The sequence below is a fragment of the Malaclemys terrapin genome, chromosome 17 (assembly GCF_027887155.1).
Source record: "Malaclemys terrapin pileata isolate rMalTer1 chromosome 17, rMalTer1.hap1, whole genome shotgun sequence".
Classification (NCBI taxonomy): domain Eukaryota; kingdom Metazoa; phylum Chordata; order Testudines; family Emydidae; genus Malaclemys; species Malaclemys terrapin.
The window spans coordinates 2920173-2936711 of NC_071521.1; the positions used below are offsets into that span (position 1 = coordinate 2920173).

A 16539-nucleotide genomic window follows, 5' to 3' on the forward strand; every position below is an offset into this window, starting at 1 on the left:
AAGAGGTGCTGGGTTCGAGCCCCACTGAGCCATGTCAGTATTACAGCCCATGCTAGGGAGATTCAAGGGAAAACGGGAGGCAGATCCAAACCCTCTTACCAAGGAGGAATTGTGAAACCCAAACCCACCACGCTTGTCCTCCCTCCCCACTCAGAGAGGGCTAGAGAGCGGAGGGCAAACCTCAGGCTGTCAACTCCACACAAGCTCAGCCACCACCAGCGACTCCAAAATACAGAGCACCAGTCCGAAACCTCGTCCCCGGCCTGCTGCACAGCATATAAACAGCTGTAACTGGACACAGGCCTAGAAAGAGCACCACGTAGGGGTCGAAACCGGGCAAAGCACCAGGGACTAATTACAGCTTTACACAAAAGAGTTTGCCCTTAAAGGCAGTCCTATCTGGCCCACCAGATTTATGTTATATCTGCAGGGTGTTTGTTATCGCAGCTAGATAAATCAGCGGCAGTAAGAAAAGTAATTCATCTTGTCTTCAATGAGTCTTGCTCTTCATCTGAAAACTCTTGGCAAGCGCAGTGGTAGCAATACCCTGGCATGGTGCCATGACCTGTCCTTCAAACAGCGAAGTTGGTCACTCCTACAGACCAGATTTCTGGTGCGGCTGCCAAGACAGGTCTTCCTTGAAATAATCCTTTTGTATAGAACTGGGAGGAGAGGTGGTGATGTCGGCTGGGAGGGGAGCCCAGGAGAAAGAAGGCCCAGCTGCAGAGAGACTGAATGTGGCTAAAATATGGGAGAGAGTTAAACTGGCACAAAACAAATCACAAATCCAGCCCCAGAGGCCACTTTGCAGATTCTCAAAGCACTTTGCAAACATAGCTAGGTGTGTACAGCGCCTAACACACTGGGGCCCTGACTCCTGACAGGTACAACCACAACAGAACTACTCAATAGTGAGACAACAATCACTAAAGCCTCAAACTTCAATGGTGAGTGGGTCACAATGGTCCAGGGCACTCATGTTTCCTACTCCCTTAAACATTCTCATGGCTCTTCTTGGAACCCTCTCCAATTTATCACCATCCTTTTCCATCTAGTAATGGACTCATAGAATCCCATGCACTGCTACAGACTAGGGACCGAGTGGCTAGGCAGCAGTACTGCAGAAAATGACGAAGGGGTTACAGTGGATGAGAAGCTGGATATGAGTCAACAGTGTGCCCTTGTTGCCAAGAAGGCTAACAGCATTTTGGGCTGTATAAGTAGGGGCATTGCCAGCAGAACGAGGGACGTGATCACTCCCCTCTATTTGACATTAGTGAGGCCTCATCTGGAGTACTGTGTCCAGTTTGGGGCCCCACACTACAAGAAGGATGTGGAAAAATTGAAAGAGGCCAGTGGAGGACAACAAAAATGATTAGAGGTCTGGAGCATATGACTTCTGAGGAGAGGCTGAGGAAACTGGGATTGTTTAGTCTGCAAAAGAGAAGAATGAGGCGGGATTTGAGGCTGCTTTCAACTACCTGAAAGGGGAGGGGAGTTCCAAAGAGGATGGATCTAGACTGTTCTCAGTGGTACCAGATGACAGAACAAGGAGTAACGGTCTCAAGTTGCACTGGGGGAGGTTTAGGTTGGATATTAGGAAAAACTTTTTCCACTTGGAGGGTGGTGAAGCACTGGAATGGGTTACCTAGGGAGGTGGTGGAATCTCCTTCCTTAGAGGTTTTTAAGGTCAGGCTTGACAAAGCCCTGGCTGGCGTGATTTAGTTGGGGATTGGTCCTGCTTTGAGCAGGGGGTTGGACTTGATGACCTCCTGAGGTCTCTTCCAACCCTAATCTTCTATGATTGTTTGCTTCTGACCAGCTTAACAAGTGATCCAGACTGCTCTGTATCTGTGACCTGTCCTCTTCATTATTTTCCACTCCCCATTTTATGTCATCACCGGCTAACTTTATCGGTGATGATTTTATGTTTTTTCCAGGACCTTGATAAAAGTGTTAAATAGCATAGGGCCAAGAGCTGGGGGGACCTGACTAGAAACACACCCAATCAATGATGATTTACAATTACATTTTGAGAGATATCAGTTAGCCAGTTTTTAATCCATTTAATGTGTGCCATGTCCATTTTATATCATTCTAGTTTTTTAATCAAAATATCAGCATGATACCACGTCAAATGCCGTATAGAAGTCCAAAAATATTTCATCAACACACTCACCATTATCAACCAAACTTGTAATCTCATCAAAAAAAGATATCAAATTAATCTGACAGGATCTATTTAACAAAAGTCATTAATGATATACCCTCCTTTAATTCTTTATTAATTGAGTCTCATATCAGCCACTCCATTACCTTGCCTGGAATCAATGTCAGACTGACAGGCCTGTAAATACCAGGTCATCCTGTTTATCCTTTTTAAAAATTAGTACAACATTCGCTTTCTTCCAGTCTTGTGGAACTTCCCCAGTGTTCCAAGACTTATTGAAAATCAGCATTAACAGTCCAGTGAGCTCCTCAGCCAGCTCTTTTAAAACTCCTGGATCCAAGTAATCGAGACGTACTGATTTTAAAATGTCTATCTTCAGTCGCAGCTGTTTAACATCCTCCTCAGATACTAGTGGAATGGAAACAGTGTTATCATATGATGTGACTACATCATTTGTTTTTTCCCCAAATGCAGAATAGAAATATTTATTGAACACGTCTGCCTTTTTTGTATTATTACTGATAATTCTATCTTTTGCATCTAGTAATGGACTAATACCATTGTTAGAATTCTTTTTTTCCTAAGATACTTTAAAAATTCCTTATTGGCCTTAACTCTGCTGGCCATTTCTCCTGGTGTCCCTTTGCTTCCCTTATCAATTTACTATAATTCCTAGAGCTTCTGATTTATATTAAAAACGATCATCTGCCCTTTTCTTCCATTCATTATATATAATGTTTCTATTTTTTATAGCTGCTTTCACTTCCCCTCTAATTTTTAAAATCTTTACGGCCTTCTTCCTCAATTGTGGGGTATTGTGGCTTTTTGATGTTCTTAAACAATTCCCAATTATTATTCATATTTTTCTGATTAAATTCTTCCTTGGAGCTGATTTAGCTCATAATTGTTTTTAGCTTTGTGAAATTGGCCTTTTTAAAGCACCAAGTATATCTATCACCGGTCTGGACTTTATTCTGTTTGCACATTATAAATGTGATCAAGTCATGATCACTTGTACCTAAGTGACTTAATTTTTAGTTCTCTGATCAGTTCCTCTTCATCTGTCAAGATGAAGTCTAACATGGAACTCCCCTGTGTTGGATGTAACACTTTTTGAGTTAGGAAATTATCATCTCTACTATTTAGAAATTCCAAGGATGTTTTACTACTGGTAGCATGAGACAGTTGTTTGATATTTAGGGATGCCTCTGTGTGCGCGCACCACCACTACTAGTACATTTATAGACTGTCATAGTAATAATATAGTGCTCTCCAGTCAAGCATCTCAAAGCGTTCAACATCAGTGAATTTAGCCTCAATCCCCCCATCCCCACTGAAGTATTATTGTTAGTAATCCTATTTTACAGATGGGGAAACTGAGGTATAGAAAGGTGAAGAGACTATTCAGCATCACAAAGGAGTCTGGGATAGTAATGTCAATGGAAGCCACGTCACATGACTCCCAGGCCTGGACCAACCACAGGACTATCCTTCCTACCTCCTAGGTCAATAAAAACAGAGACTGCTACTTGGTGTTATATAAAAACACTCCCTCATAAGGCAGCCACCTTTACCCACCGTTCTGGCATTTACCGTCTTTGACCATTTTTGAAACCATGAGTGAGCATGGAAGCCATTGTCGACGGCCAGCCGGTCTTCTAAGTACCAAACTAAGGGGTAGCAATTAGCCGTTAACACAGCATGGAATACTGCTCTTCAGTGGGTCGTTTTCTTCCCCCACTGACTGGTTAGGAGAACGATTAGTCGGATTTGGCATTGACGTGCGGAGTAACCTTGAAGACAGATCTGAATTTCCGCAGACAACCAGAACACAAATCAACAACAACAAAAAGTTGTCTGCTACCACATTGCTACATGAATAAACAAATGCACTTTAAACACAAGTCAAAGGTGATCTGCTGAAGAAATCTTTTTGAATAGGCCGAGCTGCAGAGAGATTGAAAAGTGATGTTATTATCTCTGCTTTCCCTTTACTCTGAAGCCTTCCGGTCAGGATCCCAACTCCTCCTCCTGGGTAATCTTCTAATTAGAATGACCTTACTTGGCAAAGGGGAGAAGGCAAATGAAGACAATAGATTCATGAGCTAAACTCCCCTGGCCCCACTGTTTGACTATACTGCAAGCAAGGGCGCCTCTGCTGTGATTTATGACAAAGTGATTACAAAGATTGTTTTTTAAGACGACGACAAAGAAAGAAAAAACGAAAGGGGAAAAAAGTAGCAGCAGCTTGAATGGAGAGAAAAAAACAGCGCTGAACTAATATGAATCTTTCCCCTTCAAACACCATTCAGCGCAGCACGCAGCTTCTCCTCAGTGGTGGAGTTTAATGTGACTCACGATAGATGAACTCTCAAGAACTGTGTCATCCTGAGGATGGCATTTAAAAATGCAGGGATTATCCCCTTCATCCCTGAACTCTCTGCCGCCACCTGAAAATTGTGACCTAAATGTGGCTCACAACAATGGACTACAGCACAGTAGCTAGTGTGAAAAGAGGATGGGGGATGGCAGACCAGTTCCCAGTGTCCACAGCTAGGCAGCCTTGTTTCTGGTGTAACCAGAGAAGCCCAAGGCTGAATGGGCCATGGAAAGTAAAGTCCTCTGGCACCAGCGGAGGTGAGCCCTTCCAGCCAGGGGAGAGGTACATTAGCAGCGCAGAATAAGGAAGCGGGTGCTGCAAGTCCTGGGGACAAATAGAGGAGGGCGACCCCGAGGGCTGTCAGATCAGGCCACGTTCATGAGAGCTAAAATGAACACGAGAGCAGAACCTGCACCCCCTGTGCCCAGAGAGAGACAACGAGGAACCTGGAGGGGGAGCAGCGGAAATGCTATCCACAGAACAAGGCTGGGGGGAGGCAGGACAAAGGGAGATTCCCCACCAAGCCCAGGTTCTCCACACTGGGATCCAGGAATGAACAGAAAATTACCACAAGCTCTTCCATGGTGCAGACCAAGAACAGGGGGTTGGAAGAGGTTAAAATGCACATAACTGGGAAGGACAGCAGGACTCCAGGGCTCAGCATGGGACCAGAAGCGGGACTCCGTGTTTTAATCCGCTTCCCTCCATTTGCTTACACACAGACCTTGCTCTTTAATTCTGACCATTCTGAAGGGTTTTGTCCCAGTTGGTAAATAGGTTTGTTTTAATCTTAAATCTAATGCGGATTTAAAGAGTGCTGGTGCTGGTCTCTGTTCATCTCCAAGTTACACCTTTACAGCAGTGAGGTTGGAAAGAGGCAAGAAGCATTGACACTATATTTAATTACAGATGACAGGCCTCCTGTCAGCCTCTCGACATCCTTAATAGCAGAAACATGGAGAGGTGGCCTTTGGCCGGCCTTGGGCCTTCACCATCTGACAGCAAACGGATGTGCCCGTTAGCAGCACCTCACAGCTGGACAAGCTCCAGCAACAGGCAGAAAATTCATTCAAGCAACTATCCATCTTGTACACGTGGCAATAATGGCTTCATTTCAGCTACTGGAAACTTGGAGTCATTATTAAAGTGAAACCTGCCAAATATGCCACAGTTGGGGGCCACAGGCCTCTCCCATCCCACCTCACAAAGATGCCATCAGGACCATTTTCTATTTTAAAGCAGGAAAAAATTAAATAGACACCGAAAGTCTTTGAATCCCTGTCATCCAAATTTTGGATGCACGGTACATGAGTCAGCCAGGCTGCTCTCTTGGTTTCGAGTGCCTCTGATTTCGGAGTCATCACAGAGCGTTTGTGAAGGAGTTTGTCAAGTGCATATGTGAATGTGCAGTGCAGAAAGATGGGAACTGCCATCTGGGGCCATCTCATTGTTGTTATTGTAGAGCTGGGTGACATTTTTCATCAAAACTTGCTTGGGCAAAAAAATGCAGATTCTGTGAAACCAAAACATTTCACTAATTTATAAAAAGCGACAAAGAGTCGATGAAGTGGGTATTCACCCACGAAAGCTTATGCTCCAATACGTCTGTTAGTCTATAAGGTGCCACAGGAGACTCTGTTGCTTTTTACAGATCCAGACTAACACGACTACCCCTCTGATACTTGTCACTAATTTATGTTGATTTTGCCAAATTGTTTCAGTTAAAAAAAAAAAAAAAAAAAAACACAAAAACACAAACACAAACACACAAGAATTCTTTTAAACAAATCAAGACATTGTGTTTGGACATTTTCAGAATGAAATGTTTTGATTTTTCTATTCAAATTGACTTTTCATTTAGAAATTTCCTTTTATTATTATTATTTTTTTAAAATTTCAACATTAAAAACTACTCAGAATTGGAACAAAATGTTTAATTTCAGATCATTCAACCTGAAATGAGGGGATTTATTCTGATTTTTTGATTTGCCCAAAAATTTGTTTTCAGTTCAAACTTAAACTGTTTTAAATATTATTCCTTTCCCCTTCCCCCACACATCATTGAGCTGATCCAATGCCAATCCATTGAAGTCAATGGGAATCTTTTTACCAATTTCAGAGGGCTCAGTGTCCGCCCCTGCATCCAATTTAATTGGGCCCAGCTTCAGGTAAGTATCACTATTTGGCACAGCACTGTGTGTTTAAAGTTAGGCACATGCTCAAATATCTTCCTGAACTGGAGGTCTTAGCAGGGCTGCCCAGAGGATTCAGGGGGCCTGGGGCAAAGCAATTTCAGGGGCCCCTTCCATAAAAAAAAGTTGAAATACTATAGAATACTATATTCTGAAGGGGGCCACTGCGGGGCCCAGGGCCTGGGGAAAATTGCCCCACTTGCCTCCCCCCTCCCCCCGGGCAGCCCTGGGTCTTAGGACCTGAAGAAAGCCCATTAAAATCAGTGGGGATCTTTCCATTGACCTCAGTGAGGTTTGTATTAGGCCTCCGGTTTGCAAGCTCCCCAGGCTAGAGATCCTGTCTTGTCTCCATTCGGGAAGGGCCTCTCATCTCATCTAATAACAATTAACAAATGCAGTCTCTTAATAAAAAATTCCACCCTTTACCCATCCATAATTCTCTCTCCACCAGCGTCAGGACCAACTGTGCTTCTCTAGCTCCATCTACAGCTGCTTTCTCTCCAGGTTTAGCAAGCTTTTCACACGCCATGTGGCTGAGGCTTTGAGACACATTGTGGGCCTGCTGTGACACTTTACTCCGCTCATGATCTGGGGACCTGCTTTGATGCCAGGGTCGTGTGAATGGCTATTTCTCAGCTAGACTGCATCCAGGATTGCAGAGAGCCGCTGGCGGTTACATTTCTAACAGGACTTGGTACCATTTTCTTTCCCAAATGGGGGCTAGGAACGGCCTTAAATTCCCTTAAGGAAACCAACAAACTTGTGACCCCAAGAAACAAAATTAAATATTGTTTTCAAATAGAGTTCGTGGTATGGTTCCATTCTCTCTTGGGGGATTACTATTATTATTAGTTATTTGTACTGCGGTAGTGTTTGGGAGCCCTGGTCCAGGACCGGGAGCCCTGGTCCAGGACCAGGACCCCGTTGTCCACGGTGCTGTACAAGCACAGAGCAAAGAGTCAGTCCCTGTGGTCTGCAGACCAAGTCTGATCTGTGGCATCCCAGAGCCAATGCCCTAGACACTACGGTGCCAGCATACAATGCTCCACTCTGAGCACAGTGGGGGCTGCCATTTCCAGACTAGAGGCGATGGCAGCTGTGATCTATTTGTGCTACAGGGGAACCTCCGAGGTGCCAACAAAGATCTGGGCCCATTGCACACAGGCATTGTACAAACCCATCTTGAGACATGGGCACTGCCCTGCAGAGCCTACAGACACAGCACGAGAAGGGAAAGCAGCACCATAGGCAGGCGACACAACATACACAAGGTCACACAGCAAGTTAACGGTAGAGTTAGGAATAGAACCGAGGTCTCCTGACTCCCAGCCCAGTGCCGCAGCCACTAGACTGCAATGTCTCTCAGTTACTCCATGTTATGCAAATCAGGCCCAGCCCTTGTGTTCCTAATGCAGCCCTACTTGGACAAAGTGTGGGCATCTTTGGGATCAGTTGCAGGGCCCCTCAGATAAGGATTTTAAGGATGAAGTGTTTTAGTCCAGAAATGTACTTGATTCTTAATAACCTGGAACGCGAGACATTCAGGAATAATGTCTGTTTAGCCACAATTAGATACCAGGTAGAGAAGTGCTGGGCCAGACATCTCAGAGGGTTGTACGTGGACCATCCCTGATGAGCACTATTCAGCACTGACATCAAGGAGTTCATAGTGTGTGTAGGAGTTGGGCTTGTTTCACTGAGGCAAGCTGCAATTAGAATGTCTGCCTCGGAGCTTCATTAAAATGAAACGTTACACAGTAGTAAATTCTCCAGTAAATGACCAAAACAAAGCTCAGCTGAGATATTTTATGAGGATATAAATTTAGAAGTGTCATTCCAAAACCATGATTTAATATCAGGAAATCTAATTATGAGAGAGAAGATTTAAACGGCAAAACTGTGACACCAGTCAGCCAGTCCAGAGATTCAGGGAGGGGGCTGCCGGGAGCATTAAATAATCACTCTGCTCAGGGCTGCATTTCACACCTCATTATTATTTACTTAGGTTCCTCAGATGCTGAACGACAGCTTGGAAAAGACCATTGGTTCTCCAGAGGTGAGATATGCCTCCGGACATTAGAACGCTCTCACACTGGAAAAGCGATGGGACCACTGGGCTTACCCTGAAAACACCTCCCGTTCTGGAGGAAACAGCTAGCTAGCCTAGCTTGAAGAATTCCCTGTGTACTGTCTCTCTAGCACAGTCACCCTACCAGTCTGACAGCACGAGACCTGGGCTGGAACAGTCGGTGCCCAGCACTAGCTGGCTGCGCACAGTCTTCCTGCGTGATCCCAAGTCTCTCACAGAACAACGGGAATCACAGCGCTTCCCTATTTCATGGGGTTAGAGCAGGGGTGGGCAACCTATGGCACGTGTGCCGAAGGCGGCACGCGAGCTGATTTTCAGTGGCACTCACACTGCCCAGGTCCTGGCCACCGGTCCAGGGGCTCTGCATTTTAATTTAATTTTAAATGAAGCGTCTTAAACATTTTAAAAACCTTATTTACTTTACATACAACAATAGTTTAGTTCTATATTATAGACTTGTAGAAAGAGACCTTCTAAAAACGTTAAAATGTATGACTGGCATGCGAAACCTTAAATTAGAGTGAATAAATGAAGACTTGGCACGTCACTTCTGAAAGGTTGCTGACCCTTGGGTTAGAGGCTCAGATTCCATGGCAATGGAAACCATATAATTACCTAGATAAAGGACCTTAAATAATTTCATTTCACTAAAGCTGTATTTTGCCAGGACTTTAAAACAAACACAAGGCAGTTGTTCTTCACACAACGCACTGTCCAGAAGCTGGGAGTGGATGACAAGGGACGGATCACTCAATGACTGCCCTGTTCTGTTCATTCCCTCTGAAGCATCTGGCATTGGCCCCTGTCGGAAGACAGGATACTGGGCTAGGTGGACCATTGGTCTGACCCAGTATGGCCGTTCTTATGTTCTTAAGCTGATGGTCTATTACATGGATGATGAGAAACCACCACAGTAGTTTAAAAGCTGGCCATAAAGGGTCAGATCTCCAAACCTGGCTTCCATTTTTTGCAGGTGCAATTTTGCAAATGCAACAGATTTTGAGGAAAAGCACAAATAAATTATGGATGAAAAAGTGTGCTCCCAAATCCAGGTGCCTGGTTTGAAAATTAGGCCTTAATAATGACTTAATCAGTCTTCCTTCTGCAGGTTTTCTGATGACTGGAATTCAAATGCATAGAACAGGTTAATGGAGATGGGTACTTCTGATTATAATTTAATGCACCATACGACAAAGGCACTGAGAGCCTTGGATCAGCCCCTTTTTAGTGAAATTGTGAGAGTCATACAAGGTAAATAGGTAAAACTGTTGCTTTGGAACAATACAATTATGTGCAGCAAGGACTATAAAACGTTGTTCAACTCCAGTTCAAGCTTTTATCAAAATGCAAAGTGCAAAATGCACCAGGCTCTTATGGATTTTACCAGAACTCGAGTACTCTGGTGATAAGCCTGGGTGTAAGAACCTGAAGAGAACAGAACTGAAACCACCCGATACAACAGAACTCTAGGTGAGGTGGGTGAAGGCCTTGCACCAGCCAGGGTGCGGGTGGGTTTCTGCTTTCTGCAAGAAATCGGCTGCTCATTGCACCTGGCGAGTCCCCGTGCCCCCTATAACAGGGCAATGGCCTCATTTCACAGCTGTCTGTTTAGAACAGTTTCATCCTGCAGCAATGTGCTTGGGGGATGCACACACCTCTCAGCTGTGAACCCCATTAATGTATTTCTAATGTCAAGACACTGCAGAGGAAACATCAGATGGAAATTTATGCTAACCACATTTAGTTTTAATCCCCACCCGCCGAGCCAAGGAACCTCAGGACATTGGGGTGTTTCTGTCTCCAGGCAGGAAGGGAGAGTCCTTTACTCTCTGATGGTGTCTTTACCTGCACAGTGCGGAGACATAATCCTGAGGATACCGACCTAGAGTTTTAACCTTGCTTACCAAGGGACTAAGTTCCTCAGGCTTTTCCTTGCCCCTGGTGCCTCCCTCTCCCCCTTCTGCTCAGCATGCCAGTTGTTAGATGGGAGTGAAGGAGCCGGGTAGTTCATTCAGTGCCTGATTAGCTCTAGTGTCTCAGACACACTAGTAACTCAGCCGGGGGGGGGGGGGGGGGGGGCTCTGTCTCTTGGTGCTCCAAGCTTCCCAGTCACCTGGGCAGGGACTTACCTGGAGGGAGTTCAACACGATGAAGACATGAGCCCAGATGATGCTGAGGTGAACCAGGACCCCACACACCCACGTCAGGCCCAGGACTGGCAGCAGCACCAAGATGGGCTTGGCTGTGGCCCTGTTAGAAAAAGAAACTCAATGTGACTTGGACTCATGGCAAACCTCCCTCATTCGGGGCCGGGGGAAACGTAGGGGAGCAGGAGAAGCAGAGGCCCTGCCAGTCCCATCTCTGCCCTGCCTCTTAGCAGCATCCATCTGCCACTTCTCTGGCTGCATCGCCATCCTGCTCTGCATCCTTGGGTTACACTGCTCCCTGCTATCGTCTCTGCAGGCTGCACCTCCCTCCAGGGACCTGGGAGCAAAGCCCTCCCCAGCATCCAGCCTTGCCCGCTCCCTGGCTTCACTTCGGGGCATGACTAGAGGGTTTTGCCCTTGTCCTGCAAAATTAAACAGCTTTTCGCTTTGAGCTGGTTGCTGGGCCTTTCTGAGGTTACAGGCAATGTGAGAGACAACAGCCCTGGAAGACACCTTAGTTGGAGGGGACATTGGCTGATGCTCTGATGTTTAGATTCTCCCATTTCGTTGCTGGAAGTGCCTCCTGCAAGGCAGCACAAATGGCTCCCCCAGTAGCTAAGCTGTGTGCAGCGATCGGACATGGCAAGAGGGAGGGACCGGAGAAGGGGTTGCGAAATGCTTTGAAAACATAATGTAACCACCCCAGAAAGCCAGAGGAGAAATGCCACATGCTTTATCTCCCAACCCCCACTCAGCCACCCCTGCTCTTTATTTATAATTACAAGTGAGCTATAAGGGAACTCTTTGACATCATTAGACACAAGAAAGCAGCCAATCTCCCCCTGCTCGCCGTTGCCAAGAGGGCTTCTGTATTTGTTTTATTAGCATGTGTGTGTCATCCTGCCCTCCAACATCACCCTATCTCTGTGCTTCTGTAAATTTAGTAAAATTTATTTATGCAACTGGAGGAACAATGTGTGTCTAGCAATGGTGACTGGCGCCGGCAAACAACAATAAAGATTCATAAGGAGTGATAAAGTAACATCTCGAACAGCAGTTTTAAAAATCTCTTTGAATTAACTGATGACTGGAATCCATGTTCCATTTCCTTCCCCATGCATGTCACCAAAACCAAAGCCAGCTCTCCAGACAGGCACTTATATGGACTCAGTGCTATGATATTTGAGAGCCTCCCAAGTCCTTAGGGATTTATTTGAACAATCCCCCTGTATTATCCCTATTTAGCATATGGGGAAACTGAGGCACAGAACAAGAAAGCTATGTGCCCAAACTCACTCTGGAGGACTGTGGAGGAGCTAAACAGAAACCCAGATCTCCCAAATCTCAGTCCAGTTTTTTTTTAACCACAGCACCTTCTTCCCTGCCATTCCAGGTTTCTGGTATTCCATAGGGTTTATGCAGTGCACACAACTCAGGAGCAGAACAGCCATGGCTGCTGACTGTGCCCATATATATTTCGTGCTCCTGAGGATTGACAAATAGATTACAGGGCACCCAGGAGAAAATCAGGAGGCGTTTGCCAGAGCAAAGGCAGGCCGGTTTCACTCCTGCCCCGGCCTGATTTCCCTTCCTAATTTTTGGGTACCAAACTGAACCTCAAAGTTTTTGAGTTTCATCCATCAGCAAAATAAGACATCACATAAATCTCACTGAAATCCATGAAGACCTAAATGGCTGGAAGGAACTTTGTTTTGAGGTAAATATCTGCAGAATAGCAGTGCTTTCCAAGCCCTAAAACCATTATGCAGGGTGTGAATTCAAATGCTGCGTGATGAATGTGACTGAAACACAGGACTTCAGGACTCCAGACTGACCCTACCATCAAAGTGCTGGAATCTGGTGGGGAATCTTCAGCGGCTAATCCTCAGGGGTGAGAAATGTTTAAAACCCAAAGAAAAAGATAGGCTGGGAGAGTCAATGATGCCCAAATCCCATGAAATTGGATGTCTAATGCCCTCAGAGTCCTTGGGAATCCCAGACAGAGCTGCCATTGCTGCCTGGATTCAGGCTGGACCAGGTGTTTATGTTCCAGCAGCTGAGCCAGTCTGACACTGGGAGAAGAACTTGTTTAAGGAACACTGGGCTCAGTCCTGCTAGCACTGGCACCGGTGTCCGTCAGAATTGAACTCGGTTGAAGTCAACAAATTACAATCCAACCCGTTGTTCCCATCTGTGATGCTAGCAGCCAGGCATACCATAAAGCACAAAGTGACTGGTGTGGAGCAAGTGAATCAGGAAATGTTATTTACACCTTCACAGAACACAAGAACCAGGAGTCACCCAATAAAATGAAGACAGCAAGTTTAAAACAAACATAAGAAAGTACTTCTTCACCCCATGCACAGTCAACTTGTGGAACTCATTGCTAGGAGATATTATGAAGGCCAAAAGTACAAGTGGGTTCGAAAACAATTAGGCAAATTCATAGGTCCATCAATGGCTATTAGCCAAGACAGTCAGGGATTCAACCCCCATGCTCTGTGTCTCCCTAAATATCTGACTGCCAGAAACTGGGACTGCACAACAGGGGATGAATCACTTGATAATTTCCCTGTTCTGTTCATTCCCTCTGAAGCATCTGACACCAGCCACCATCAGATGGCAGGATACTGGGCTATATGGACCATTGCTGTGACCCACTATGGCTGCTCTTATGTTCTTACCCTTTGATTTCAATGGGAACTGCAGATGCTCCCCACCTGAATCACTGATTTAGGAGACTAAGTGTCAGCACCTGAGTGTGACAGTGTTGGTCCTATTTCCTGGTGTCCCATTCATCAGGGCACAGATCGCTGAGCATAGACTGTTGCACTGCTTCTGAAATACTATACAGATGAAATGCATAATTACTCTGGAGGAGAAAAATCTGGATCGTGTTCCTGCCTTTAGAAGCTGCCATTACACACAGCATGTGGCCGTACGCCAGATCCTTCAGGGACAGGATTCTATCCAAGCCCAATAAAGACTTCACAATGATATCCAAGCACAACCCAATGCAACCATCAGCATGGAAGTCAACTGCTCCCCTGACTCACCATATCTGGATTCCAATCTGTTTCTCCAGGCTGCTGCTGGGGGTCAGCATCTTTGACCTCCTCCGTGCACTGGACACTGTGACCATCACCACTCGGAACAGTACAAAGGTATTTACCTGCGAGTCAGAAAAGAGCCACTAGCTTTGTGCACCAGAACAGGCTATTGCATTTTTAAGTGAGCTCTAATGGGGCAGGTGTGTCTGCTGGGTCTTCCATGCAGTTAAGTTTGCATCTTGTAGAACGATCAGCTTGTGGGATTCTTGAGGCCAGTAAAGAGCTCAGTTCGCACAAGCAAAGGTATCTGTACAGACCCCGGTCCAACTGGTTCATTATTAGATGTCTACTGGCTCTGTTGCCTTTAAACATTTCACCTTCCTCTAGCATCGCTTTGTTGTATTATGATGGTGGAGTCATTAAAAGGACACAGGTTTTACCATGCTGAATTGGACCTTTGGACCATCGAGTCCAGCATCCTGGCAGACAGTGGCCAATACTTGATTTACTTCTCCAGCTTTGTAATGTAACCTCAACATAGTAACTAGTATCTTCTGCTGAGGTATTAGATGGTAGGACTCTCTCCAAATACAATAATGTACCTGCCTATCTAACTGTACAGTGCTTCGTGCATAACTGCAAACGTTCCTTTAGTCATTTACAGAGCTCCTGCCAGGAATTCATCCCATGTACAGGGAAATATTTGGACCATAACAAGAATAAATCTCAGACACTCTAAATGCCACCATCGTCCTAGATTAGAAAAGATCTTTGTGTAGGATCGTGGATCCCTTTGGCTCTGACTGACAAAGCTCAGTGCTGCTTTCCTAAAACGAAAAGTAGAAATTGCTTCTATCCAGAATTATACAAAAGGGTGATGCTTACCGTCAGAACAAAGAGAACTGGCCCAACAAACGCCCAGATGATATCGGTCTGAACATTCAGCCAGCAATGATTGTCTGCCACGTACTTGTTAAATGAAGTTGCCAGAGTCACACTAACAATAACGACTGGCAGGCCTGAAAAAAACAGGAAAACTGAGGACAGCAAATGCCAGGTCTTCTGTTGGCTGGTTAGTTGTTTTAAACATACAGGGCCAGATCCCCAGCTGGCCTAAATCAGTGTAACCACATTGACCCCAACAGAGCTGCACTGATTTACTCTAACTGGGAATCTGGCCCATGCTGTGTAACTAGACTACGTTTTATATCCTATGCACTTTATTCTCTCATTCATAAAACATTCCAAAGCTGTGTCACAAGACATGAGCAACGTACTCCTAACAAGCAGTACAATCAAAGACAAACAGTGCCAATTTGGTGTCTGTCTCTCAGCATAGTCACATGAACCCCAGACACTCTTACCTGAACCCCAATATAGTCACATAAATCCCATGGCCCTGATCCATTCATTCCGATAAATGCATCTCTTTCCAGCCAGAACTATTGTCAGGTTTCTAGACCCAGCCCCACTGTTCAGGGACACTCTCTGATAGCAGTCAACCAGCAGAGTCTCCCTCTGAAAATACTGTGTGTGTTAATAAAACAAAGGGTTACAAAATCAACGAGACACTTGGCTAAAATTCTAGCATCCGCTAGTTGACATTTAAAGATGGGAGAGAATCTGTGGGTGAGGCTGGTCCCCAGTAAACCCCCCAGGTCAATGCAAGCTCTTGTTAGACTTGTGACTCAATATCAGTTACACTGAAATCTTTTCTACAAGGATTTGTCGTTCGAGAGAAATTGATGCACGGTGTTCCTGAGAGTAAGACACAGATGGGTTTCCATTTACCCCAGCCAGTCACATAGTAAAACTTCATTCTCCTGTCTTCACTCATGTTGACGGCAACCACTTTGCTCCACAGGAGAAGCCCTTCTACCAGCATCCAAGAAAAGGCCGCCATGAAGAAGAGGTGGAGGAAAGCTGTGACAGCAAAGCACAGTACCTGGGGGACGAGAAATTTCAGACAGCTCAGTGAGGGGGAGGCAGGAATCTTCTGCCAAACTGTGCGTAGTGCAGGGTGAGGAACGACTCCTGAACATGCTGCCGAATATTTGCCCATTCGGGCATTTAAATACAAATGGTACCAGGACGATTGCATACAACTATAAAACAAGGACATCCAGACTGTGCTTTGCCCAGCTGAGAGTTAGAGAGCACCTTGCACTGACAAACTGATTTACAAAACATCCACAAGGATCACTTCACCCACCATGGAAATGCAACCAGCTCTTAGGTCAAAGGCAGGTCTTGAACAGCTCACAGCAATGCTGTGTAACAGAAGGGAAGGAGAACACTGTAGCTCACTGACCGTACTGGGACAATTTAAGCAGAGAGGATGGGCCAAACTCATCCCTGGTGTAATTGCCCAGGTCACGAAGTCCAAGAAGCCACCTGAAGGAGAAGATACCGAGGTAGCTTAGAACGGGCCCAGCGCCTCTAGCAGCCCCATGCTCCCCAGTGCTAGAACACCGGTCCAATGCATTCCAGGGGAGGGAATCAGCACCACTT

At 45.5% G+C, this 16539-nt stretch overlaps 1 protein-coding gene across 1 annotated transcript in view; it reads right to left on the bottom strand.

The window, feature by feature from the left end:
* ADGRD2 (adhesion G protein-coupled receptor D2) overlaps window positions 1-16539 on the bottom strand; it is a 97112-nt gene that overhangs the window by 19216 nt on the left and 61357 nt on the right. The window contains exons 41-44 of the mRNA XM_054007095.1: window positions 15820-15973; window positions 14914-15047; window positions 14035-14150; window positions 10961-11081 (exon numbers count right to left, since the gene is read on the bottom strand). Of these exons, the coding sequence (XP_053863070.1) occupies window positions 10961-11081; window positions 14035-14150; window positions 14914-15047; window positions 15820-15973 (525 nt within the window). The remainder of the gene's footprint in view (window positions 1-10960; window positions 11082-14034; window positions 14151-14913; window positions 15048-15819; window positions 15974-16539) is intronic.